The following is a 27418-nucleotide window of genomic DNA, read 5'->3' on the forward strand; positions in this document are numbered from 1 at the left end:
GATCTACGTAGCAATTACATTTGCATTACATTTGCATTACATTTGCAAAGGTTTCTGGTTGAATATGAGGTAATCATTACAAATGTTTCCAGCTAGAAATGGATATGCTGGATGTAGTAGGTTAGATGATTTTCTATGGCTTAATTAGTGCCAGTGAATTCCTAACAGGAAATCTAGAGATCCCAAGATTCTTTCTGATAATGCTTAATGTCTTTCTAAGCACCTTTGTTCAGATGTTTGAGTCTGTGTGAGTGTTGAAGCCTTTGAAAAGAGTTATCATTTGGTGGTTGAGCCACATGCAAGCAAGAGTGGAAAGGTTCTTACTCATCAGCCTCTTCAGAGTACATGAGGAGAAGGATATGCATGCACCTGTACAGACATGGATGAAAAACTAGCTTACAGCTCTGCCAAGGGAAAACAAACCTGTAATCTACCATAGAATTCAACAGTGGCTTAGTGTTGAAAAGACCTTAAGTTGAATATCTTGGTTAAATTATGGACTTAATACTTTAATTTTCTGTGGTGTCTTGGACAGTTTATTTTCTGACTTAAAAGAATGGTACAAGCATTTGACTCTTAAAATGATGGGTTTTGCTCCTGCCTCACTTAGCTTATCCCCTGTCAGCTATTTGGGTTTGTAGGGGTTGTTTTTTGTTAATTTATAGTTATGCTTTTCATTATGTATATGTGATTTTTGAAATGTTGCTTAATACATCCCTTTGCACTACTGCCTTTGGCTCACTCAGGCCTGAAAAATGTCCACAAGTCTACACTAACAGTTCTGGAAAACCTGCAATAGAACCACTGCAAGAACAGCAGCAAGGGCAGGAGAAGGACAGTCTCCCACCCACAGGACAAGATGAGATTATTAGTACTGCCCAAGTGGGTGAAGATGGTCACAGTGAAGTCCACCTTGGTCAAACATCTAAGCTTCCGGAGGTTCCTGAGGAAAATAAAATGGAAACACTTTCATCCAAGGATGAGCGTCTGCAAATGTGAGCTTTCTGGTGTGAATCACGCAGCTTGTAGAGCCCTGTGTGCACTCTTCAGAGTTCAGATTGTGCATTGCCTGGTGTGTTTTCAATCCAGACTAAAACACTGTATGTCAGTAATACACATTTTAGAAACAAAAAGAATAGCTGTGTAATGAATTTTATTTTGATTTTTAAAAAATATTTAATTGAAAGGTAAGTGAAAGGAATATCTGATTACAGTATACATATTGAATTGCAAGAAAAGTTTATGAAGAGGAGAGGCTAAAATGGACTCTGCTCATCGAGAGATGTTTATTCTATTTCTCCCATGATTAGAAATGTTGTAGTATTGACTTTTGCACTTGATGCTCCTTTATGATAAATCCCAGATACAAATATGTGGTTTGCATAGCTCTAAACAAGACCATCATTTTAGTGGATGTCGCTGGTTTGTGTATTACCAGTAGCTTTTTTCAGCTATACTCCCCCACTGAGGAAAGAAAACCAAAACCAACTAACAAAAAAACCCAAAAACCAACAAACAACAACAAAAAACCCAAACACAAAAACAAGACTTCCAAAATGAAAAAGGGCATTCTGTGACTCACTTTCTGACTGTGATATTTGTCTCTTTCATGCTTCAGTAATAGCGGTACTAAGCACTGCTGTGGAATGTAACTGTTAAGTTTTGTCTCCATTCATTGCATGTATGGCACAATGTAAATGCTAAGACATTGTCTATTTTCAGTAACTATTTTCTCCGCACATTTTAAATCTACTTCAGCAGATTTTTATAATGTGGGGCATAAGTATGTTTATGTATGTTTGAGGAGGGATAGGTGCTGTTCTTATGTAGTTTGACCTCAGGATGATCAGGTAAGTCTTGTTTGATGAATACATAGTCCCTGAACAGTACGGTTCTGTTTTGGTCAGCTTTACTAGTACAAGTGACAGTTGCACAAATTGTATGGGTCCAGTTGCAATTACTACTTAATGCATTTATCCACAATCTAATTTTATATTTGGTCTTGTAGATTCGGCCTCAGAACTCCTGTGTCTGATGACGCAGAGTAAGTTGTCTTGTGTTCACAAGATTCTATTTTAAACAACTTACACTGCATGCTTTCCCATCTTTCTACTAATTTAAAATGCAGTTGATGCATCATTATTATTTTGCAGTGTTTCGGCAAATAAATTTTTCAGACAGCGCTGAAAAATGGAATGCAATATGGCTTACATTGCAGTTAAAAATAATTTCTATATAAAAGCCCATAAAAACTAAGCATAATACTAATGTCCAGCTGTTGCTTAAAGTATTGTTTCCTCTTTTTTTCTTTTATTTTGCCTTGGTTTTCTTCTGAATTTCCATTGCCTCTAATCAGCTACAGGTAAAGAGACCTGGGTTAAATCTGGGTGTTGAAGGAAAAAATGAAGTATGAGGAGGAACAGGAAGAAATAAAGAAATCCAAAAACAAAATAATGTCATCGTGATCTTCAGAATAATTACCATGAAAATGCATCTTTAGCTAAGCCTTTATTCTCCTTTAAAAACTTTATATTCAATCCCTTCCAGGTTAGGTTTAATTTAATAATGTACTAAATTTCAATTTTTAGGCTCTTCACCTCAACACTTTACTTTTCATAGAAGGAGTAGAACTGACATTTATTACACTTAAAAATTTTAATTGTTCATGTATGCATACAAACTTCAGTAGAGAATAGTAGGCAATGTCATTTAGAAAGCTCTTTGGAAGTATTAGCTATTTAGAAGAGAAATAGTTGGGAACTACCCACATAGTAACACCCTTAATATCCTTCTGTTCACAGAAATGCACATGACCTTCTCTGCCTCCCAGATTAAATCCCAAAATAGAAACAGTATGGAGAGTTGTAGGGGTTTTATAATGAGTATACACAGAGACTAATATGCAATTTTTCACCCTTTGCTCTAATGATAAAGCTTAGAATCATGGACTGAGTGTTCTTTACAAGTTCTGTAATAGCTTTATGCTGTATAGAGCCTGTGTCCTCTGACTACAGAGTAAACATGATCATTTTCAAGCAGCAGGAATCTGTCCAGTCAAAGGAAGGGATGAAGTAAAAAGAGCAATATAACATAGAAGTGCTATACTTAACAATGGGGATGTTCCTGCCATTTCAGAAGGCCTACATATAGGATTGATTTTTCATCTTTGCATGTCTGTATTAAATGCAAACATGAGAGAAGGTACATGGAGACACCTCCAAAGAGGCGTTGCAATGGGCTTGGTGGTATAACGTGAGAGTAGCAAAGATTGATAAATCATACTGCTTATTCCATATTGATTCTGATCTTGTTTTAAAAGGCAAAGCAATTAATGTTCAAACCTCACTGTCATCTTTTCCAGATGTGCCACAGTTTACAGAGCAACTATTTTCCTGAATTGTCTTTTAAGTTCTTATAAAAGTAAGATTGTGTTTTTCCTTTTGAAGACAAAGTATTTATGAAGACTCTAATAAAACTTGACTCTCAAGTAGGAAAAATAAATTGAACTAACATTCAAAATACTTCCAAAATGTTTGTCACATCTCCATTGAAAACTGTAACTTGAATTCAGTCTTAGACTAGATGCTCTTTATTCCAGCAGCAAAACTAGGAACTCTTTTATTAGACTGACAACGTTCCCTGGGCTGGTTAGGGGAAAACTAGATATTGTCATCAGTCCTGGTCTGTCTCAGCATCCAGAAAAGGCAATACTTAGTGTATTGCTGCTGATCAAGCCCATTCCTATCTCCTGAAGAGAGAGAATTCTGGTGGTACCGTCGTAGTCCAGTGTGAGTTTAGGCTCATAGTGGGCTGAGATTTTTGAGTATTTCTTTACCAGAGTCTGATTCTTGAGCCAGTCTGTCCCTTTTTATATTTTGTTGGGGTTTCTTAAGTCTTAGTATGATTGTACAATGGTAATGCAGCCACATAAATAAATGCCTTATGTAAGGATTGTTAACATATTCTCATAAAAGGGTTCTTATTTTTTCTCTCACTTTTAAATTAATTAATCTAAACACTGAAGTCCTTGAGAACTTTTTTTAATCCAAAATTTATCTAGACCTGTTAAAGAAATTTCTGCATGATATCGCTGACAAGAACAACTGTAATTTGTGGTAATAAAGCAGTGTAACTTGAAAATCCCAACATCCCAAATACGCTGTTTTTCTGCACAGTGCTTTTCCCCAGATGATTGTTAGAACAGCAGGTCTGGTACACTGGTCAGCCGAAGGGCCCTCTTGCTTCAGGACAGAGTTTGTATGCAATCTCCGGAGCTGTGCTAATGGCAGAAAGTTAATGAACTTGAATTTGGTGCAGTTACATATTCCCTGTCTACTTGTGTGCTATTTGCCTGCTGGCCCAGCATGTGGTTGAAGGAAGAAGTAAATTTGGTTCTGGTCATGGAGATGTTAGTGATTGTCTGGAGCCATTTGTAGATTATAGAAGACAGAAATAGGATGAAATTATGTGGGACTCATGGTGAAAAGTCTCTTTTGATAGAAGCTCAGAGTTTTGGCCTCTTTGATTCTTTTCTAAGAATGAACTTGTCAGGCAGAGAAGATGATGTAGACCTTTCAGTTGGCCTTGTCTGTGTACTCAGGAAAGGAGGTTTTTCTCCTTAGTGATTGCTCCATGCTGGTCAGAGCAGAGCACAGTGCTTTGAGATAGGACTCCTTCAGATTGCTGTCTCAGGAAGATACTGTTGTGGAATAACATGTTGCTGCAGAGTTGATGTTTGAACCTACCCAGTTGCTGATCCATGGCAATGAAGGCCCAGCAGCAGGAGATGACAGCTGGAGTAGGAGGTGCATCTGGGGTTGTAGTGTATAGTTTGACTCCTAGCCAAGGCTAAAGCCTTTTCCAGAGAACCTTTTTTACTGCATTGTTAATAGTCATAAAACCTGTTGCTGTCTTTGTGCACGCTGTGAGACCTGCATGAATTCAGGGAACATACATTAGACTTACATTCGGAAATCCAGGTACTCCTGCTAGAAAGGCAAGATTCCTCCATCCCAAATGGCACAGAGTGAGTACTCATGCACTCTACTAGGACCAGTCACCACCATTTCAGGTCTTATGTTTTCTCCTACTGCGTGTGAATGAAAAATTGTTTGACATGAGGAAAGAGTACAAGAGAGGAGCTACACAATCAGTTTGACCCAGAAGGCACAAGGTGGCAAATAATGAACACTAAAGGCTTTCTTAGTGTGAGTTTCAAAAGCTCTGAAACTGGAATAAACCCTATAAGAGTGACTTTATTGCAAGTTATGCATCTCCCAACCTACCTCACCAGTCTGCCAAATATGACTCATATGTAAGTTTTAAAAAACAACAACGCTTGCCATCTCTTTAGATTCTTTTATTTAGGAGTGTTCCAATCCAATCCTGAACAATGCAACTGTTAAACTACCCACAGAAAAAACCCAAATTAGTGTACCCTTCAGCACTTTGTTTAAGGGGGTGAAGCACAGTATTATGTTACTTCACTGTTCATGCTTAAAGGCAATAGGATGTTGATTCTGTCCTTCATTTCTGAGTAAATACCTACTTACCAAGATGGAATCTGTGCATGTCCTTTTCCATACACTGTCCAGACCTTTCAAGTTTTTCCTTGAGAGTGGCATTCCTGTCTTTGCTTGCCTGAATACAAATGCTGGCTCATAAAATATATGCACGGCTTTCCGTGACCATTCACTTTGATTACTGTGGACACAGTTGCCCACAATTTTATCTTCATTGGGTGCTTCTCCTGCTAGTTGGCTCATTGGCTCATGTAAAGCTGCAGGTGATTGTTCGAGGACTGCTGTGAAATCACTTCATGTGGAACTGCATGGCTTTCTTTAAAGTTTTTTTTTGCTTTGAATGGCACAACTGAGGTCATGTTTCACTAATAATAGGTAGCAGAGGTGGAGTAGTAAGCACCTTATCTTTGTGTGAAGATCTTTATATAATATAAAGGGATGCATAATATCAAACCATAACCTTTTTTTTCCTTTAACTCTCCAAAGGTCAGAGACATAAATAGAAAAAAACTTTTTTTTGTCCTGGACGTCATCTTTTCCTTGTTATTAATAAGTTGGTGCTGGTAGCATTGGATTTCTTCAAGGCAGGAAGGGGAGGACAGGGGAGGGGAGGAAGTACCATGCAGTTTGAGCTGAGTGTACTTCTCTGGGCAGGCTCCCCGTGGCTTTGTAGCAATAGCATTTAGCTAGCCATGCTGCCCCTGATATACTTCTCAAGCCTTCTTTTACCCAGAAATGGAAACTTTCGTCTGTGGTGTTAATCAGAGTGATCTTGAAAACCCATTGGGCACAAATCTGCAGAAAGTAAAATGTTCTGAATGATAGAATGATTTTAATAAGAGCTGTTGATGGAAGTGTAAAGTTACTAGTGCTTCTTAGTGAGAGACAAAGTTGCAGTCAGCTAACAAAATCAAAAGTTGAGGAGTGTAATAATGCCTGAAGTACTATGTGGGAGTCATAGGGATCCTAACGAGCCCTTGTAGAGGACTGCTGCTTTTGGGAGCTTTGTAACGAAGCAGGTGTCTGATTCTGCTGTAGCACCCTCATGTGGCTTGAGCTCTTACAAGCTGAAGGAATATAAGCCTCTAAATAAGACTGGGCTTGTTGTTATTTCCCCCTTGTTTAGGAGTGTGAGTATGTTTGACATGAGATGTGAAGAAGAAGCTGTGGCTCAGCCTCATAGCAAAGCTCGCCATGAGAAGCTGCAGAACATACACAACCAGCTGAAAGAGGATGAGACCAGATGGCAAGATGTGAGTATATGACATTGTCTGCAATGCTGGCAGGCACTGAGGCCAGCCAGCTAGGCAAAAACAGGACAACCTGCTAAATCTGCAGTTGCTGTCACGTGCTTAAAATAATCAGGAGAGCTTTTTTTTCCTCAGTGGATTGTTGCTAAAAGAATAGGAGTTCATAATTTGATGTAAATCAAAGAATACAAGATCTTCCGGTCCCTCTGCCTCTTCACGAGGTATTTTGCTTTATTAAAAAAATGTAAAGAAACTGTGATTAGATAAAAAAATGGAAGAACAACTTCTAACTGCTGACTTCTCTAACTTTTCTAATTAGTCAATGTCCAAAGTGACAACATACAAGACTAAGTAGGACAGGGAATAAATGGGTTGAACTTGTCTTTAATAAATTCGTATAGATACAGAAAATGTTAATGTTTTCCATCTCCTCCAAGCAAACAAATGGCATTTCATGTTAGCTACACCCTGCTTGGTTTACAAGGCCTTTCCAAACCCTCTTTCCTTGATGTGTTTTGTTAAGCTGTCCAGGCATTTGCCATTGTCTGCAGCAAAATAGCAAGGAGAGAAAAACATGATATGCAGGTAAGTTAGTACCAGGAGTTTTAGTTTAAATTCTTTTCATTCCTAAAGACTGATTTTAAATGAGGAATTTGGGGCATTTTTTTAGTTTAAAAAACCCCAAAACACAGTAAAACACATCTCTTCAGGTATGGTAGTTTCTCATTACAAGGAAAGCTTCTGTGAAACACCTCAGAGAGGTTTTTGGTAGAAAATTCAAGGAAAAGTAAAAAAACCAATTGTATATACAGCTAAGAAGTGACTTTCTGTAGTAGAACAATGAAGGACTTTAGCTGAAAGGTCTTCATGTGTGGGAAGCCATAATTTCCCAGCAGAGATAAGAATAAATCCAAAGGTATTCAAGAAGTTTGAGAATTCTCTGCTGTTGAATTGAAAATCCTCTGAGCTAAAGTTAGTACATTTTCCAGGCCCTCAGCACCTTCTACCATGAACTAAAAGTTCTGAAGAGGTACTAAAAATTACCTTATTGGAATGTCCTTGGCATTCTGAAGGCTTTATAGAGATGTATTTCATGGTCCGATATTTTTATATGCCCATGCTGTAAATTTGCCAACAATTAACAGTTTCAAGTCTTTTTAAAACTATTGTTATTCTAAAGCATCAGAACTGGAAAAGATAAACATGTCTCTGTTTTAATTATGAAAAGAGGAGGAGGGCTTATGTTAGAAAATTTGCTAATGAAAAACTAATTTTCAAACAATAAGCAATAGTGGAAGTAGGTGAATAAAGAAATGCTTTGGTACTTCAATGAGGATAATTAGTAGCTGAGGAAAATGAAAGGCCGATGTTTCATGAAGGGCATTATAGACTGATATATGTAGGTCATGTGAAGAAGTACTTTAATGAGCATTCCCTTAAGTGTAACATCAATAATTTGTGGGTTTAAACTAAATTAAAAGTGACAATGTTTTTTCCTGATTTTAATAAAATAAGTTATACTTGCAGTACCTTCTGCTGCTTACCAATAAAAATGCAATTAAAATATTTGGGAAACCGTGTAATTAATGAAATAGCCTTTGAATTGAGTATGTGTTATGAATATATGGGTTTTATTAAAACCAAAATTTATTAGAGTGCATGAAATATAATCTGTATACTAATCTCCTGATGTTGAAAAGTTAATGACAGATGTTCCCTTACAGTTTCCTACAAAGTTATTTTTCTTTGCAGAAGTTCTGTAGTGGTTACTTTTCTATGTGAAATTTTGTTCCTTTACTAGTTGGCTGCAAAGAAATTTTACAGTTTAGGAAACTTCTTTACTATAATTCTTATACTGTGAAAAAGATATTGCTTCTGTATCCTCCAGGATTTGTGAATTCATAAAAGATGCAAGAGAACACAGGGGCCCATAACAGGTACCTCCTGTGACTCTCTGGTTTAGTGTCAGGCTAATTTTTCAGGAAAGGCAGAGAACCGGATTCAGTCAATCTGCACAATTTCAGGCAGGCAGATTCCAGAAGGACTGAGATTGTTACTTCAGCAAGGGCATCTCTGTATAGCTTGGGTGTAAAGCTATGGGATACAAACCATAGGCTTTTTACTCAGTCATCGCTCACATCTGGATCCAAAATACTGTAGGGTAGCCATGACAAAGAATTTAAATTTGGATGCTGCACTGGATTTTTCTACCAAAAAAGCCCAACATCATGGATCAACCATACTTGCATATAGCTGACTGATAGCATGGGCAAAGTATGGAACTATCAGCTCTCCAAGGCAAACTATCAGTGCAGCTGTAGCTCATGATAAAACAACATCCATTCTTCCCATGAACCCCTGCTTCCCATATATCTGATATATTCAAATTCTTCACCAAACATAATTTTTTTACTTAATCTGTCTGGGGAGTTGGATTTTGTCCCTAGTGTTAGCCCAAGTGAAAATGAGTGTCCTGACCAGTCCTTTTAGGCCAAATTTCCTGCCAAAAGGAAAGTAAGCAGTGAAGCTATGAAATCCTTACTGTATCCTGCTGGTAGCAGGAAATTCAGTCAGGGAACATCTTCATTTATGGCATGATCTCCTTTTGCCATTGAAATAAACAATGCTGCCTGCAGGTTGATGGGAGCCTAGTCCACAGGCAAGAACAAGCATTGCAACTGGCTCACTGGGTTCGTTGCTATCTGTGGCCACTTTTTAGTTATTTGCAACTCTGCATTCAGGTGCCTTCCTTCTCTCACAGGACCTGGCTCGGTGGAAGAGTCGTCGAAGGAGCGCTTCACAGGATCTGATAAAAAAGGAAGCTGAGAGAAAGAAAATGGAGAGGTTATTGGCTGGAGACGGAACGAACGAGCGCAGAAAAAGCATCAAAACCTACCGAGAAATTGTGGAGGAGAAGTACGTTGTTTTCCTGGAGTGTAGTGTCATGTCTGAAAGTGCTGTGTGCTCCATAGGTGATAAGTAACTGTGGGCAGCCATGCCTGCAAGCCTGAGAGAGGGAGAGGGGAGGATGTTGATGGAGCAGAAGAAATGGGTGTGATTTTCAGTGTTAACATGAGGGTCTCTCTTGTGTTGTCTTCCTTACAGAGAGAGGAGGGAGCGGGAGCTTCATGAGGCATACAAGAATGCAAAGACACAGGAGGAGGCTGAGAGCATCCTCCAGCAGTACATCGAAAGATTCACTATCAGTGAAGCTGTCCTTGAGCGTTTGCAGATGCCAAAAATTCTGGAAAGAAGCCATTCAGTGGAACCAAATTCCCCACTGAAAGACCCAAATCCTCTGAGATATTTAAGGCAACAGTCACTTCCTGCTCCAAAATTCACTGCCACAATTGAAGCAACCATTGTTCCCACCACTGAACTAGAGCCCAGCAGTTCAGCAGGACGCACATCTCCCAGCAAAAGTGTCTCCAAGGCTGTGCCTATGCTGACACCCAAGCCTTACTCACAACCCAAAAATACACAGGAAGTTTTAAAGAACTTTAAGGTAGGATACATCACATGCCCCAAAGTCAATCAGGAGGCAAAGAGATCTTGATTAGATCATCTGAACATATGTTTGATGCAATTATGTAGAAAATGGTGGCAGCATTCTGATGTTACAAAATTCAGCTTCATGCTCTGTGCTGCCTGGGTTAATGGTTTCTTCGTGGTTGCCGATCTTAGAAACTTGACCTCTTCAGACTGAAATATTTGCACTGGTCATTTTTCCTCAGGCTAAATTTGTTTGGGGAAAGGGAGAATTTAAGAAAAAAGCAAGGCATTTCCTCAAAGTTTTTAGAAAAGAGTATGTGGTCATGTTTTTTGTTTTTAAACAAAATGGAAGGTGCAGGGAGTGTGGAGGCTTTGACTTTTGAAGCAAGACCTGAACTGACCTTTGAGTCAGGGGTCTGATTTTTGCCATACCCAAACAAGTGTGTCCCTACTCCTTCAGAGTCAAGAGCCAGGTTGCCCGAAGATATTCTCTTTCTTAAACATGCTTCTCACCAGGGATGAATGGGGAAAGCTACTTCACTGGCATAAAGAGAGGATTTAGGTTGTGCATGGAGGTTTAGGGAAACAGGTTGGTACTGGGGTAGCAGAATAACTGGAGATTGATGGTGAGAGAGGGAGAGTGGCTGGATTGGATTGCAAGAACTGTGCAAAGATTATGGGAGTAAAAGAAGTAAGAGAATTTGGATGAAAGCAGGGCTGCTGGGAATAAGGGTGAGATTTGTGGGAGAAAAGGATAGGAGAAGAACAGGAGAGATTATTCTGAAACCAGAATATTAAATGTGAGGAGTGAGTCTTTTGACTGGGTGGTTGTGGACAATGGGAGTAAGATACTGAACCAATGATGGAAGAAGCAAAGAACTGGGATGTGTTAAAAAGAGCAGACCAGAATAAGTCGTTTGAAAACATCTGCTGTTCACAGTGCCTGTGCCAAAATGGGAGCTTACCAAAGTCTCATTGTAGTCATGTTGTGAGCAGTGTGAAGCCTACTGACATGCATGCCCCCAGCCTCTAGAGTTTGGGTTCCCTTCTGTCTGCCATTGCTCATACTTTGCTAGTGGCATTCAAGGGTCCCTGAAGCCCTGCTGATATCCTGGTAGCACTGCTACCATGTATATTTAGGTTGTTTGCTTTCTAAAAGGTAAGTCAGCTTTTTATAGCTAGTGAAAAAAGTATGTTGTGGTGTATAATTTATTGAAGTCTGTCCCAGCTCTTGTGGAAACCACACCCCACCTTGTTTCCTAGTTGAAATGTGAAACTGATAATTCCTGTTTTTTCTTATACCTCAGCTGATATGCCCCCAGAGTTTACTTTTTAGATATCAGTCAATCGTGGATCTTTGGGGTTTTTTTGATCCCTGACACTTTTTTCATCAGAGGACCAAGATGGGTGTGTGTATCACCATAATGTTATTGCATATATAATTCACATATGTGGGTAAAAACTAACCTATGAAGGCTCCTACCCCTCACAAGGCACTACAAAAAAAAAAAATCTGTCTGAATGTTGTTCACATGATGTGAAAAAATGTGCTTTGTCTCAGTAGGAATCATTCCCTAGCACATGTAGCTGTAGCATTATTTTCCCTTGAAACACCAGTCTGTTGGTGATTCTTGGCCCTGGTGACAATGTGTTGACTTCCTCCAGATCAGAAGGAAAGGAGTATGTTTGTTTAACTCTGCAGCCAGGGCATCTGTCCTGCTCATTCGAACATTTGGTTTTCCTCCTTAATATAAATAGAGAAATGTCTTAGTCTAAACAGAGACACTGAAATGGATGGTGTGGCCTGCCAGTGTTTTCCTGGCCTTTTAATTTTTGAGATCTTTCATAACCTGCCTCTCTAGTAGATAATCCAGCACACAGTCCCGGACAACTTGGGGCTCAGTGCCTGCTCACATCAAACCCTAAGAGAGATACTGTGTTTGTTAAGTGGATGAGGTCAGTGTAGAAAGGGAGGGAATATTTTCATCTGAAAACCAGCAGTGGAGCTGATTGTGCAAGGGCTAACTGCCTTCACCTTCCCACATCTGGCAGAGCTAAGGATGCCCAGCAGCTCAGAGATGGCCTCTTAGTCAGTCATGCTCATGAAGAACAGGGCTCTGGATGCCTGTGTACGAGAAGTCAATGGGAGGAGTTTGCCCTCAGCTTGGTACTGATGGTATATACTCAGTTGGAGGGCCACTCTTGAGATATCCAAGCTGTTCACTCAGTAAGTAAGGAAGGATCTCTGTGCACAGAGTAGCAAAGCCCTCCTTACTCCTCAGCCCTGCTGACAAGCCTGTTAACATCTGTGCTGTAGCCAGGCAGGAGCAATGTAATGGTACTGAGACCTGGTCGTCTCCTGATTTCTCCCCACCTGGACCCTCTTATGGTGAACAGCCAGTTAGTTCTCTGTAGCAAGACTTCTCTTGTATGCTTCTACAAAGAGCCTTTCAAATTGAAAGGAGTCTTTACATGCCACCTCCATTCAGAAATTACAGTGTTACAGCACCGAGAAGTTGTATCAGTGCAGAGGAAGAAGCTAAAGCATATCTTGTACTTTCTTCTTTGCTTAAAGGTTCCTTAGCAGGAATATACGGCCACCAAGGAGCTAGCTTGACCCTGAGAAGAAAGGTAGTTAAACTCTTTCCACACTCTCTTTTCAAGGAGATTGCCTAAAGTAATTTTTTGGGAAAGCACCTAATCTATTTGATTGCCTTATGGAGAAGGTGGAATCACCAGTTTTATTTGCTGGTGCCTTGATTATGTGTTAAGAACAAAAAAGAAACAAGTGGATGAACTCAGCTGCTCTTGTCCCTTCAAAGTTCACATGACAGTGCTTCAAAAAATCAGACTGCTAATACCGTGGTGAGGTCATTGGGGTACATAAGCAGTTCATCAGCATAATTAGTCCTGGAGAATCTGCCTGGCTCTTGCATAAGGCAATGCAAAACCCAGCAATTTTGGTCTAAATTTTACACAAAAATTGATTTTTTTAAAACATCCTTTGGTCTGTGATGCACACAAAGGGTGTCTGTATGTTACAGGGAGAACGGAATGTGGGAAACCAGGAAATCCAGAAAAATTATTTCCTTGTGTCTGTATTTTGTTTATGAGCCCCCTAGGGTCATAGGGTCCTCTTCTGTTTTGGCCTGTGGAATGAAATATGTGCTTGGCTCCATCCTTCACTGATAACAAAGACTGTGTTAATGATTGTAGTATCATGTTGAACTCCTAATTTCCTAAATTCCTTTGAATGCCACTTGTCTCAGCGTATTTGTTTAACTGTATTCCACAGGTAGATGGAAAAGTCAGCATGAATGGAGAAAATGTCAACGGCATGGAAGAAAAGGATAAAGAATGTATAACAGTAATATTTACTCCTTCACCAGCCAGATCTCTGAAATTTGACGGAGTAGCCAGAGGGGACAGGCCTCCGGTAGAGTTGAAGAAGGACCCCCCAAGTGTTGAGCTCAGTTTACAGAGGCCTGCCACTCAGAGTGTGCACAAAGAGCCAACAGTAAGACCAACACGAACAAACCAGCCTTACTTTCTTTGCCAATTTTCTGTCTCATGATGTGTTTAATCACTAACTAATGATACCCAAGTGCCTATGTTTGCCTTATTTCAAAAGAGTGTGCCCAGACCAGGAAAAAGACTATAAACAAAGCCCAAAATCCTTTGTAAATTAAAGGCTTCTTCTTTTTGTATGTGGGTAGAGAAATAGGAGGGTAAGATTAAAAAAACTTTTTGTAGCCAGTGGGGGTCTTGGGGGGTTTTTTGTTGTTGTTTTTGGGTTTTGTTTGTTTCTTTTGGGGTTTTTGTTTGGTTGGTTGTTGTTTTGTTTTGTTTAGTTGTTGTTTTGGGATTTTTTTCCAGATGTCATGCAGCAGATAAGCATGCTTTAAATGTGCTGGGCCGGGGAGAAATTGATTCAGTGTTCCAGCCGTTGTGCCGGTTTATTCAGCGCTTCTCCTAATGTCAGCTGATTAGATCAGCAACATAATTGGACTGTGTGAGCCATTATAATTAGTCTCAGTTTTCAATTTTCAAAAGAGGATGTGGATGTGCTGGCAACTTTGAACATTTGGTTTTCATTCCCTTCTCAGAAATGTTAGAAGAGGGGATAAGCTATTGAAATGCTCAGAGGGGCCAACATGCTTCTTAACTGCCTTATCAGAGAAACAAATTAATTTTAGCCTTTCATCTTTCTCTCCCCCTCCTCCCCAGAGAAAAAGGCAGGAGTAAAACTAGAGCATATCACATCAGGCATCTAGATGCTACAAAACTGTAATAAAAGTAGATAGTAAAAGCAAAACAAGAAATAAGGAGAGGATTGCAAAGAGAGCATGTAAAAGGATTGCAAGCAAGTGACAGGAGAGGGAATTCTCACAATTTTTTTCTGTGTAACAACAAAGAGAATTGGAGATGTGGTGAGAGTTGGGGTATGATAATTTTTTCTTTCATCTTAGATTTCATCCCAGCATTGGCCAGAGGGATAACAGGGAGCAGACAGGGATCTATGCTGGGCCGTGATGGCTCATTCATGAGAAAGGGTTTGTGTTTTACTCCTCTGCTTAATGCCAGTCTCTAGCTATGGGCACAAACCATGGAGCCTGCAGCAATCATGGGAACTGGTATGTGCTGTGAGCACAGACTTGATCCTGTCTGAGGGAACTGGTATTGAGTCAAAAGTGAATGATTTGCAGGGAAGGCAGAGCTGAGGCTGCTCCTGTCAGAAAAACTTGGATGTGAGGGAAAAGCCAGGTAAGCATTGGATCTGATATGGAAGAGCAGGCAGTGGGAGTGTTTGGAGAATAGAGAAGAACCTCAGCTTGCTGGAGATTAGAAGCTCAATGACAATCAGAAAAGTAGCCAGGTGAAAATATTACTCACTCCTTTTTTTAGGATTTTCAGGCCTAGTTAGAGTTATGAGGAAACTCACCAGCAGAAGTCACTGTTACGTCTTGAGTGTGCTTGTATCTCTTTGATGTCCTCTCATCCTCCCCTTTCTACAGCTTTGAGGATGATATGGCCAGCTGAACACAAATTTTTCCGTGTCTGGTTTCTCCTTCCAATTCTTAGTTCTTGTGGTGATACTAGCAAAAGAGGCAGAAGAGTTTGACTCCTCAGACTCCTTGTGACTCTTGACATTTTCAGAATAGCTCTTGGTTTGTAAGCTTGAATGCACTTAATTATGAAGCCTCCAAGAGAGAATGCGTGTGCACCAAAATGGTGCTAGTGACAGAGTGTCTATGCTCTAACTACAGATTTTATATCACTAGCCTCACAATTCCATCAGTAATGTGACTGGGTAGTGCAAACCATCATAATTACTCCAGGCACCCCAGCTTCAAGCAAAGGTATTAAATGTATTAAACATGTCAAGGGCAGAGCAAGGAGCGCAGACTGCTTTGAGGAGATCTTCCATGATCAAACAAGTGGAACAGAATGTGATGAGAGAGAAGAGAAGGAGATCTGCCTGTAGCTGGAAGGGAATTTGCCAGCCTAAAATAAGATTTCAGGTTCTGTTTCCTCTGGATGTTTACTTCTCTTTACCCAGATGCTTCTTTTTAATTTTCCAGGTCTCCATGCCTCAGACTAAGGCATGGGCAGTAAATTTAGCTGTTAAGCATGCAGGAAAGTCCTTGTTGATGGAAAGGGCTTAGCTGCCAGGTTACAGAGATGGGGCATGGTACTGATGCTTGGCTTCTTCACTGTGTGCGTTGGGACACAGACAAGCACTGCTATAGACAGCTTGATATGGTTGTAATTGGTCTGGGGCCTTATCTGCAAGAACTGGGCATCTATGCTGGACTCACTTCACTCAGCCTTCTCCCTGTACTTATTTTACTTCAGACTTTGGACAGCTAACACAATGATGTCAGCCTCATCTGCAGAGCCTGAAAGGCTAAACTCCTCTCTGAAGGATATAACCACTCCTAGGAAAGTTGGGAATCCAAATTAGGAAAGCTAAGATCCTCCTAGGCTTGTCCCACTCCCCATAAAATGTGACCTCTTGCTCAGTAGGATACTGCATCTAGCACTCACTGTCGGCATTCCAGAAGGGAAAAAGAGGTTTGATTTTTGCTCCAGGGGTGGGACATTCTTAGAAGTAAGGAAGCCTTCTGAAAGCCTCCACTATCACCTCCCACAAAGCAAAAACAGGGCTTTAGGTTTTCTCTGATGCTTAACCCTTCTGACATTCCAGAAGAGGAGGAGAAAATGACGGACAGGCATAGAAAAGCAGCTGAGATGAAGAAGAAGAGCTGTCTAAAGGGAAGAAATAACTGAAGCTCTTATGCCTTGAGAAAACTTCTACAAATTAAGCATGTTTTCAAAGCCATTTCTAAACTTGCTTTCACTGTGTTTATTTGTATATTTTATTGATTCATTTCTTGTTAGCTATGTCCTTCCCAGGCTTTGAATAAGATTCACAGGTATAGTTCCTGTGTTGGGAAATGCTGGTTTAGGAGTTTGTTTTTTCCCCTCTAGTTGCTTGTAGATTTGGTTTGGTTTTGTGTTTTATTCATTAATTTTCTGCTCCAAGTCTCTTTTGTGAAATATATATTTCTTTTCATGCATACCTTACCTATAATAGCACTCCTGTCCTTCCCTTGCGATTCTCTTCCTGTTCTTTACATGCCCCTTCCTCCTCCTCCTCCATCCCGCATAGGGCTGCTCTCCTGCTGTTTCAGTTCATTTGTCAAATGGACTAGTTCTGCCTTCTCTCAGCCTGGCTGGCTTCCCTTTGAAGCTGTGTAGTCCTAATTTGAATCTGTCTGGCTGCCCTTAGGCATTGTCTGCAACAGGGGAAGATGCTGTGCAACTGTAGTCCAACAGCGCTTTTGGCCTGAAGTTTATTTAAGTTGCACCGCTTAAAACACTAATACTATTGAGGCTTTTGGGGAGCTAGGGAAGTGCAGAGATCGTTTCCTGTGGGGGAGACCTCAGTGTCAGTTGTCTTTTTGACAAGAGAAGGACCCCATTATATATGTGAGTCAAATAATGTTTGGCAATCAGAGACTGACTGGGAAACATATGTACATCCTGCATAAATCGACTATGAAATGAGATGCAAAAAACTGCAGCAGGTGGGCAGGACAGTAAAGAAAAATATTATCAAAAAGTATACTTATATCTCTAGTGTATAGGTAGAGTATTAGGTAGAGTATAGGTAGTGTAAAAGGGATTTTACATGAGACTTACCTTTACTTAAAGTAGCTTATGAAATTTTGCCTATGATTAAAGGCTAAAAAGGATAAACTTGTCCTACAAACAGGAGGAAAATATCTCACTGGTGTTTGTGGAGCAATGTGGTGCTAAGAGGCATAGTAGGTAAAGCATACCTATACCTCTCAATGCAGTTGGAAAAACTGGGGCACAAGCCCAAAGACTGATCCATCAGTGGCAATACCAGCAATAATGTAAGAATCATCTCCTCATCCTGGTCCTACCTGTCAGCCATTTCGGCTGTGTAGTCTTCCCATTATACAGAATAGTGGTGGACACTACAAATGGTGAGAAGTTGTATCCACTAGCTCTTTGAATCAGAAGCTGGAAAAATAAATGTTTTGTTTTAAAACAGTGTTTGTGCAGATTTTAGTGTAGAGGAATTAAGTAAGTAAGTAACATCCCTTTATTTTAACCAATCTTTCTATGAGCATTTAGAAATTATTGGCTTCCTATAGTTCTAGTTATAACTTCGCTCTGATCAACCAAAAAAAAAAATATAGGCAGCAACCTAGAAAAGATCAGGGTGAGGTAGTGATGGTGGGGAGAGACAGTTTTCTTTTAATTTTTCTCTAGCTAGCTTAAACTTGTCCATTTCTACTCACTGCATGCTTGGCACAAAATACACTTGTTTTCTACATCCAAGTAACACTCTCCTTCATGTTGAAAAATTCACTAATTGAACTGAGATTAAAGTATAGGCTTTCTTGTGGTTGAGGATTGTTGGCCAAGCTACACAAGAGCAGGGCTGACATCCTGGTTTGTACATATCCAGTAAGACAAGTCTTTGTTCTTTGACTCATTACAAGAAACACTCGTAGAGTAAGTATGTCTGTTCCAGATTGACAGCTTTGCCTTGAACCACACATGAAAAGGTGCATGGAGGGCTGGACTACCTGAAGGGTAAAAGGTGTAGGACGAGAAGTGAGAGCAGCAAAGCTTCAAAGCAGCTAGAAGGGAACTCTGCTCATCATTTGGTTATGAACATAACATGCCTGTCTCCCGTCCTTCAGACAGCCATGCACTTGTCACTGTCTGTCAGTGAAAGAAGCTAATTTTACACCCCAGTCAAGCAGTAATAACTCTAATGACTATCAGGAATCCTTCACACTTTCTTGCAACATTTTCAAGACTTCTCTGTCAGCTACTGATTACCCTGATCTTTCATTGTAAATAGCTGGCCTGATTATAGTATTATATAGCTGGCAGATGACTTAACCTTTTGAAGCAGTGTTCTGGCTGTAGTACCATATGTTGCATAACATGCAAAAAACTGAGCTGTGGCAGCCCAGGGTTGTGCCATCATTACCACTCACATCATTAATTTTGATTAGGAAATCTTTGTACAAAAATTTTGAAGTCAATGATATGTGCAGAATTCGAATCACTGAAGTTTTGTGATTTGTCAGACAATTTCTACATGTAGCTATTGATGTTGCAACCAGTTTCATTCCTGAATGGTTTTACAACGTTTAAATTGCAGTTTCAACCTGATTCTTTCTGGTATGTCTGCATTCTCACTGATTCCAGACAGCTTGTTTTGTCATGTTTTCATAGAAAATACAATAACATTATTTCACATGATTTTATGTGCAAGCAGTGTTAACTGAGCTGTGTTTCGATTTAATTTACAAGAAGGATTAATAAAGTTCTACTGTAACTTCCTTTGGAGTTTGTATTCTTGTAGAAGTTGTGACACTCTGTGTATAAGGTATTGGATATTGTATTTTTAGGGTTTTGTTAAGGGTGTAAAGTTCTGCCGTAGCAGTAGCCAATATGGCCATTTCTGGCTTGTATGATCTTAATTAAAGAAATACTTGGACTGATACCCTAGTTTATGTGATAAAAATCCTGCTGTCACAAACTGAACTAATTTATTTTCATGCCTAACAGGTGTTTGGTAACACTATATACTTGTGCTTGTGTCTTTGTTAAATGGATACCTTGTTTAGCAGAACATTGGTGTTGCTTTGTCCTCTGTTACTGACGTGCTCATAACCACAACTGCCATCGCAGTGTTTAACTTTCCATCATGAACTATGGCTAAGTCATAAATGGGAAAGCTTACTTTAAGTCCTGGGTATCCAGATGCATGGGTTAATAAAACCACCCATCCAAGTAGACAGCATTCTTCACTTTTTAGAAGTTTTAATAGGACAGAGTCTCGACACCAGCCTGATCTGTGGGCAGAGATCCATGGGCACAGCCCCCATGCACTGAGGTTTTTCCTACTCCTCTTGAAGGCTGCATTGCCTGTGGTGGTGTTGTGTGACCTTCCCTCACAGGCATCTGCAGCAGAGCATGTGTATGGAATGGCTCTGTTGCCCTGCAGAAAGAGACCTCTGCCCACACAAACACATATGGCAGAGGGGTGCTGAGAGGCTACATCAGTCCTTCATCGCAAGGCACGAGAGCTCCTCATAGAACTGAAGCACCTCAGAAACATCACTCACTAGGTTACTCAGTCTTTCAGTGTCCATGTCAAAATACAGTCCTCTTAGATGTAGTGAAATGCCTTAGGTGTAGTGAAATGTAGTTTGTGTGCCTGTTTTCATGGTCAGTGATAACATCATCATTTGATTACAAATATTTATGAAATGTGAAGGATGATAGTCTGTGGTAGAAAAGATATTTTATCAATTATATCAGCGCAAGAATTTTCTTAAGTGTATTATGCACCTGTTGATAAAATACTAGATAATACTACATTAACTTAGTATTATAAATAGAATTAAATTTAGTGGAAATAAGAGAGTTCCCCAGTGAAGTTGACTTAATTTTTTTATAAATTAGTTACTAATCAGTTTTATATTTTTAGCTGCATGTCACTAGCATTTAATTTCTCAGCAGAGGGAGAGAGAGTCAAGTCGCGTGAGCAGGAACAGAACTTCTGCAGCATGCCATTGGAAAGTCAATTTTCTTGCAGCACATAGTAGCTCTTTTTTCTATAAATAACATTTACGTCTATACCTGGTTCAGCCTCCTGAGTATAGGTTATGGGTAGGTTTAGTTATTGCACTTGTGCAGGATAGCTGCATGACAGCACCAGAGGTGATACAAGTGCATCATGTCTGTGCATCATGTGTCACTGCGGCATTCACTGAGCGTTTTAGCTCCTCTGAGAGGCCGTTATGACTGTGCTCTTTCTCCAGCACCAGCTCACATCAGCAATTGACTTTCCTGGGTATAACAGTTCAACACTTTTTGTATGGGCCCTGGGATTTTCACAGTTTATAGCTTTAAAGCCTCTGAGGTTGAAGTTAAAGTTGAATGTATTTATTTATTTTAATTTTTCAATTTGGACAATTGAGTTGCTTTTTGAGAGTGAAGGGTGAATTCCATTGTTTTACCAAAAATATCAATCGAAATATTAATAATTGAAATCTACAGCCATTTCTTTGGCAGGGCTTATGGTTTGGAGCAGTGAGTTTGGAGCTTCTTGCTTTTGCATGTGAAAACGACGTTGTTTAGGGCAAATTCTGAGCTCTCAATAATAGTCATTTGTTTAGGTTTAACGAGTATTGTAGGTTGTAGAATGACACAGAGTAATTCAGGTTGTAGGTCTCTAGCTGGCTCTGCTGCTTAAAACAGGATCAGACTTGAGATCAGAACAGGTTGCTAGGGGCTTTATCATTCGAATCTTGAAAACCTCAGAGGACAGAAATGGCACGACCTATCTGGCTAGCCTGTTGGACTGGGCTGCCTGTCCTCATGCAGAAAAGAAATACTTGTTTCTTCTTTGAGCAAGGTTAGGAAGGATTTCCAGTAGCTTCTCCCCTGGCCACTGTTGGATCAGGAGCCAGAACTAAGGCTGAAGAGGAAATGTTCTTTAGTTGCAGTAGTGTTCTGCTGGGCCTTTTCTGATGAAGGCTCTCAGTGACACAGCAGGCTGGCATCCAGATGAACTGGGGGAGGGAGAGGTGGGTTATTTGAAAGAAAAGAGCAACTAAATGGCAAGCGATAAACCTCTGGGGCACAGGACTTGAAGTCTTTGGAGCATTTCTCTGGGGCTGTGCTTTAGCCTGTGCCTCAACTGCAGAGACCTCCCCTCCTGGGAGTGTGTGAGACATGGAGGGAGAGGTCTGTGCTTTCTTCGCTCTTGGTATAGATGCATTCACAGGTGGACATGGTAGAGAGGATGTCCTGAAGCTTTCCATCTTACCTTTTTAGAGGTAGCTTTCTGCCTCATCCAGTTCGAGAACTGCTTTTAGGCACGTGGGGGATGTATCTTCATGTCTTGCCTGGGGCAGAGGCTGAGGGTGGCAGAGGTGAAGGTGCACTGGGAAGTGGCGGCAGCGGGGAGGATGGCGGGCAGCCAGCCCCAGCAAGTGCTGCCGCTTCTAGAGACTCGTGGCTGTGATCTGGCACCTGTCCTGCTGAGAGGTGGCAGCACAGCCCTTGGCAGGCCCCTTCTCTTGTTCCCAGCACTGCTGGCTGCCTGCTGGGCTTGCCTGGGTCACTGGCCCTGGCCATGGCCCCACACCAGTCTGCACTATTTCCTTGCAGGGCATCTTCCCAGACGTGTTCCCTGCCCCTCTTGAGAGCACGCCTCCCTCCAGAGAGGAGATGAGGCAGGGATTCACAAGCTTTGCCAGCATTAAAGTTCCCTGGAGCTTTATGGTGTGTCCATAGGTGTTGAGATCCTGTTGGCATTGTCAGCAGATGTCCCCAGTGACCAAGCTGTGAGAGCCCAGGTCTGTTTTTCATGGGGCATGTTCAGATAAGGGGCCACAGGTTCATGTGAGCCTGCAGGGGTAGGAAACAAGATCCATGCAGAAGGTGGAGGTCTGATTCCTGCCTGCAGAAAAGAGGAAATGTCATCAGATTTCCTCCTTTGCAGCTGTTAAGAAGATGGAGGAGTGGGAGGAGGACAGGAAAGAGAGTCTACAATAGACTAATTCTGAAATATGTTACTTCTTATTTCTAAAAGTAGTCTGCATTTTTTATTTTCCTCCGTTCAATGTGCCGTTTTCGAGATCTTGGATGCATTAGAAGCACTAGCTATGGGCAATGGCTGATAGCTTTGCTGGAGATTTTTCTTGACTTGCCTTCTGGAAAAGCAGATGTATGGTGGAGGCCGCTGAATAGATCAGCTGAAGTGTTACCCTTGTTTTGACAGTGTGGTTTTAACTCTGCAACAGCCCTGTCCAGGTCAGGAAGCTTGCTTTTCAAAGGCGTTTGAATTATTGCCTTGATATGGTCTTACCATATTTTTTCAGTCCTCTCTTAATAGTGTTTCAAGTATTTCATTACCTTTAATACAAACTCTGGCTTTTCCCCTCGGATAACAGATTGTTTAGACAACCGTGAAATAAAGGAAGTATTTAATTACTTTGCCGCTTTCCCAACACTAGTATGTGCTATCTATTCACTAATGCATATGTTTTTGTGTTATTCTGGAAGGTGAAACTAGGGGGGAAATGTATGCTTATCTCCAGCTAACACAATCCAAGATATCCTACAGTTTTAAAGCTTGTAGGAGCTATTCCAAACCAACCACATTAATGGCTGATGATGAGCGATTTGAAAAGGAGATTAAAGCACAGCCATTCAATACCTGAACGGGCGCATATTGCTCTGAAACATTCTCCCCAATGCCCTGCTGAGCTCCAAGCTGATGTGGTTCAAACACACTACAAAGGAGCAGCAAGCACTGCCCTGAGGAATTAGCACATGCTTTTATTTCCACTGCACTCACTCCATGCTGTGTTCCTCTCTCCAGGCCCCCCCGGTGGAACTGGATGGAGCTGACAGCCTGCAAGCCGAGCCCAGCCCCAGCAGTGCGGCACCTGCCCCCGCAGCGTGCCCATCCCCAGGTGGGTGTGCTGCTGCCCTCACCCCTGCCCATCCCCAGGTGGGTGTGCTGCTGCCCTCACCCCTGCCCTTGCCCTTCCTCACTTACGGGCCTGGACTGAGGTACATCCTGTGGCAGGAATCTGATAGGAGCATCAGCAGCAGCACCAACAGGGCTCATTAGAAAATGCTGCAGATGTCAGTAATTTTGACATGAAATGAAATTGATTGCAGTCAGAACAGTCATTCAGTGCAGCAGCCTCCAAGGGATGTGGTAGAGCCCCTGTGGCAGGAGGTTTTTCTGGTGCGGCTGGACACAGTGCTAGAGAATCTCCTCTAGTCTCTCTTTCCCACAAAATGCAGGACGAGGTAGTCTGTCGAGGTCCCTTCCAGCCTGGGCTGTTGTGTCATTCTGTGGTTGAAATGACACACCTGAGTTGTCCACTTGGCCATTTGTGCAAGTGCAAAGTCAGTGCCACAGCATGCTGTAACCAGAAAGCAACAAGGGCAGAAGCTGCCAGTCAGTAATAGCTTCTGTTTGACACATTTTTTTCCCCAAGACATTAAGGAATGGGGAGAAAGAGTAAGAAGGGGCACTTGAGTCCCCATAGGGGCTTTAAATGGACAGTATTATGTAGACTCCTAATTTTCTGCTTTAAAGCCTTTATGCATGATTCCTAATCCAGGGAAAGGAATTTGCTGGTAGAATTTTAAGCTGTTTTCCTCAAAAGTATGTTTCTGAAACATTGTCTTTGAGTAGGCACTTTATTTGCTGTATGCTATTATACTAAGTTCATGGTATTTTTTTGTTGTTCATTTTTTTTAATGGGTCTATCAAAGTTCAGCTTGGTATGAGTAAGTAAAAAGTACTGTATCAAATAGGTATTTAAATGAGATCTCTGGCTGCAGTTGGTGTGTAAGCATAATGCTCCTATTTGTTGGGGATAAATGTGACTTGAACAATTGAGCTTTGCCCTCGAACATCAGTGAGGTACCATTCCCCAAAGATTAGAAGCACATGGGCTGTTAGCAAGGGCTCATTAGCTGACTTAATTACTTTGGCTCCTAGATGCCAAAGTACATAGTTTAGCAATTTTGAATTGCATCTGGAAGGTAAGGTAGAAGGTGCAATCTTGTAATGAAATGACCAAATTCTCTTCTCAAGAGTCAACAGTGATGAGCTGGTGTTGTCTACAAATCACAAAGCCACTTCGGCTCCAGCTCCCCTGCTGTCAGAAATGCTAAAGATTAACAGCAAATTTTAGTATTGTCTGGCAAGGAAAACTGAGATAGCATTGCAAAGATCGAAATGGCAAAGTAACATGGGGTTTTCATTATGTCTGCTTTGGAGGGATAGATGGGGTCCAAAGTCTGTGAACATCTTGTAGAGTAAACAACCTCCTTTGCTGTTCAGTACAAGCCAAATACTTCCATGCTGTGGCTCCTATGCCTCTAATGGTGGGGGAACTGCCCCGAAGGAGGGTGCATCTGCCTTGGAAGCAGGAGCAGCTCTTGTCTCTGCTGGTGTGCACGTTCTTAGTGGAGTCTTAGGCTGCCTCTCTTTCTTAGCTTGCTCTCCCAGCCTGTCAAAAGGGTATATTCAGAAGCCGCCACTGCTGCTGTGGTTGGAAAGGGAACAGGATCTGAAGTTTCTTCTTTAGGAGGTTGCAGAGATGTCTGGGTGCTTATTCAGTGCCTGAGATGCTGGCAACTGCTCTGCTTCCAGTGGTGGTATCAGCTGTCACAGTCCTCAGCTGTAGACCTGTGTGCTTATAGTCCCTTCTCCCAGGAATCAGCATCAACTTGTTGGATTTCTTTAAGAGTTAGATGACAGCTAGGTTATTCCAGTCCAAGGCTGCCTGTTAGCAGTTTGTTTGTTGTCTGATGCTTAACTGATGGTCAGTGGAAGTGGTAGGTTTAGTGAAAATAGGCAAGCTGAAATATCCTCCAGTGCTGAGAGTGAGACCATGTCATATAGCTACTTGTCTTTGTAGCATCTTAGGATAGGATTCATCACATAACTTCAGTAAAGAGATCTTAACTCAATAGGCCCATTGTAGGTTACAGCTCCTCTCAGCCAGAGGAGTGTCTGAAAGAGTTTGTGTGACTCTTTTCCAAGGACTTCTTCTCTATTTTTGTTGACCATGAAGGGTGTCCCATGAAGCCCAAGTCAAGTGTAACCACATAAATTTTGATAGGTGATTTCATTATTTGAGTCTTGTCTTCTCTGAGAGATTAGTTTTTCCTGTGTTGAAAAAAGTTTATTTTTTCAAAACATCTAGTAAATGGGCTCACAGTATATACAGTAAGAAACTGGATTGTAAGAAATAGGCAAATATTTTATTTGAAAATGTATCTTAACCTTGCAACATTATTTCTTATATGTGTGGATTAGGTTTAGATCAAAAGCAATTCAAGTCAACTGCAGCTTGTGCCAGCCCTGTTGTGAAGAGATTAGAATTTCTTCCCAGTCCTGTCTCTTCAGAGGAAACTGCTTCGAGCGAGAAAGATATGAAGAAAGCTGAAATAGAGCAGCAGAAGGAAGCAGAGCTCCCTCCTACACAGGAGGTATGTATGGACAAGAAAAGGAGGGAGCGGAAAACAAAACAAAACAAAAAAAAAAGGAGAAAGATCTTACACAGAAATGTTTATTGTGCAAATTGGTATTTTTCTCCATATAATGTCACTTCAGGAGTTCATTCAAAGCATGACCCGGAAGGATGGTTTCAGCTGCCAGATCCTGTGGTCGTCAGAAAGTTCCCCCTCAAAAGGAACTCCACGTGTCTGCTTGTAGTGTTTGAACCTGTAAACTGGTGGGACTAGAAATGAGAACTTAACCTACAAACCCCAGTCCCACCACCTGTTGGGAGGGCAGAGTATCCAGAAGGTGTAGACCGTGGAGCTTAACCCCTTAGTCCTCCTGAAGTGCTGAACAAGTGCAGGTGGTGGTAGAGGTGACAAATGGCTGTGACCATACTGCTCTGTCAGGTGAATTAGATGTTGGTGAGCTAGATGTCGGTAGAGGATTGACTTTGGTGTGCAGGGCAGTGTGAATGTCAACAGGAAACAGCTGGCAGTTACTTACAGGACTTCAGTACTGCAACTCCATGTTGTAATTCTGGAGATAGAGGCTTCATCTTTGGTAATGTTGTTTCAGAAAATAAGTAGAAAGGGTTTAAACTAACCTTTGATTGAACCTGTTGCTTTTTAAATACCGTTTTCTGCTCCCAAATGTCTGAACAGGTGATGAAAGCAAAAGCCCTGGAAGAAAAGGGGAGTGTAGTGCTGCCGTTTTTAAAGAAACTACCGGAGACCAGCCAAGTTACTCTGCATAATTCTGGTCTACAAGGTGAGCAAGAAGCATTTGGAAAACTCAGACAGACAGTAGCTGAATATGGGCATGTGACGTTCAGGGAGAAGTGCTTAATCGATAACTTGGAGGGTTTTGGAGCTAAAACATTTATTTTCTATTTTTATTGACTGATATTGGTAGTGTGGCTTCTCTGATGCAAAGGACTCTTCTGGCTATTCCTCTTAAACACAACAGCAGAAATTTGACACAGCAGAGGAAGAGCCCTATCTTGCATTTACTTGGCCTAGCAGTGAAGGGTTTATTATGTCAATGAGTATTACATACTGCTGGTCACAGATGAATATTACTTATCAATTGGTTTTATTTCATGATAAAATTTTCTGGCAATAAATTCTGCACTCAGTTGCTCTTGTGGAGCTCCTTTTCATAGATGAACAATACACATATCTGGCCACATCCTTGAATTTGACCACTGCCCAGCACAAGTTCTTGCAATGCAGAACCCTTTTTTCCCCGTGCCTTCATGACAAAGTTTTGCTTGAGACTGATAATGTTTAGTAGTTTGATTTAAAATTTATTTTAAAGCTGCATTTTATGTGGGTATTGTGGAAGAAAGAGAGAAAAATTTCCCTGAAGTTTTCTTTCCCATAAGAACTTCCTAGCTTGTTAAACTATAGGTAATATCCTGGTTAGCCTAACGTTTTCAAGATTTAAACTACTGAAGGTGCTCCACTGTGAAAAAACTGGAGAGGGACTTTTTACAAAGCCATGTAGTGATAGGAGAAGGAATAAAGACTTTAACCTGAAAGAATGCAGAT

General features: G+C 41.0%; 1 protein-coding gene across 6 annotated transcripts in view; it reads left to right on the forward strand.

The window, feature by feature from the left end:
- LIMCH1 (LIM and calponin homology domains 1) overlaps positions 1–27418 on the forward strand; it is a 177293-nt gene that overhangs the window by 129619 nt on the left and 20256 nt on the right. For 4 of the 6 annotated variants that reach the window (XM_032108113.1, XM_032108115.1, XM_032108118.1 and 1 more), the window contains 9 exons: positions 747–995; positions 2009–2044; positions 6649–6775; positions 9534–9688; positions 9878–10277; positions 13560–13781; positions 23217–23310; positions 25683–25855; positions 26522–26636. In XM_032108113.1, the coding sequence (XP_031964004.1) occupies positions 747–995; positions 2009–2044; positions 6649–6775; positions 9534–9688; positions 9878–10277; positions 13560–13781; positions 23217–23310; positions 25683–25855; positions 26522–26636 (1571 nt within the window). The remainder of the gene's footprint in view (positions 1–746; positions 996–2008; positions 2045–6648; positions 6776–9533; positions 9689–9877; positions 10278–13559; positions 13782–23216; positions 23311–25682; positions 25856–26521; positions 26637–27418) is intronic. The other 2 variants (XM_032108114.1, XM_032108116.1) reach the window with 1 other exon arrangement.

Source organism: Corvus moneduloides, chromosome 5, assembly GCF_009650955.1.
Source record: "Corvus moneduloides isolate bCorMon1 chromosome 5, bCorMon1.pri, whole genome shotgun sequence".
Taxonomy (NCBI): domain Eukaryota; kingdom Metazoa; phylum Chordata; class Aves; order Passeriformes; family Corvidae; genus Corvus; species Corvus moneduloides.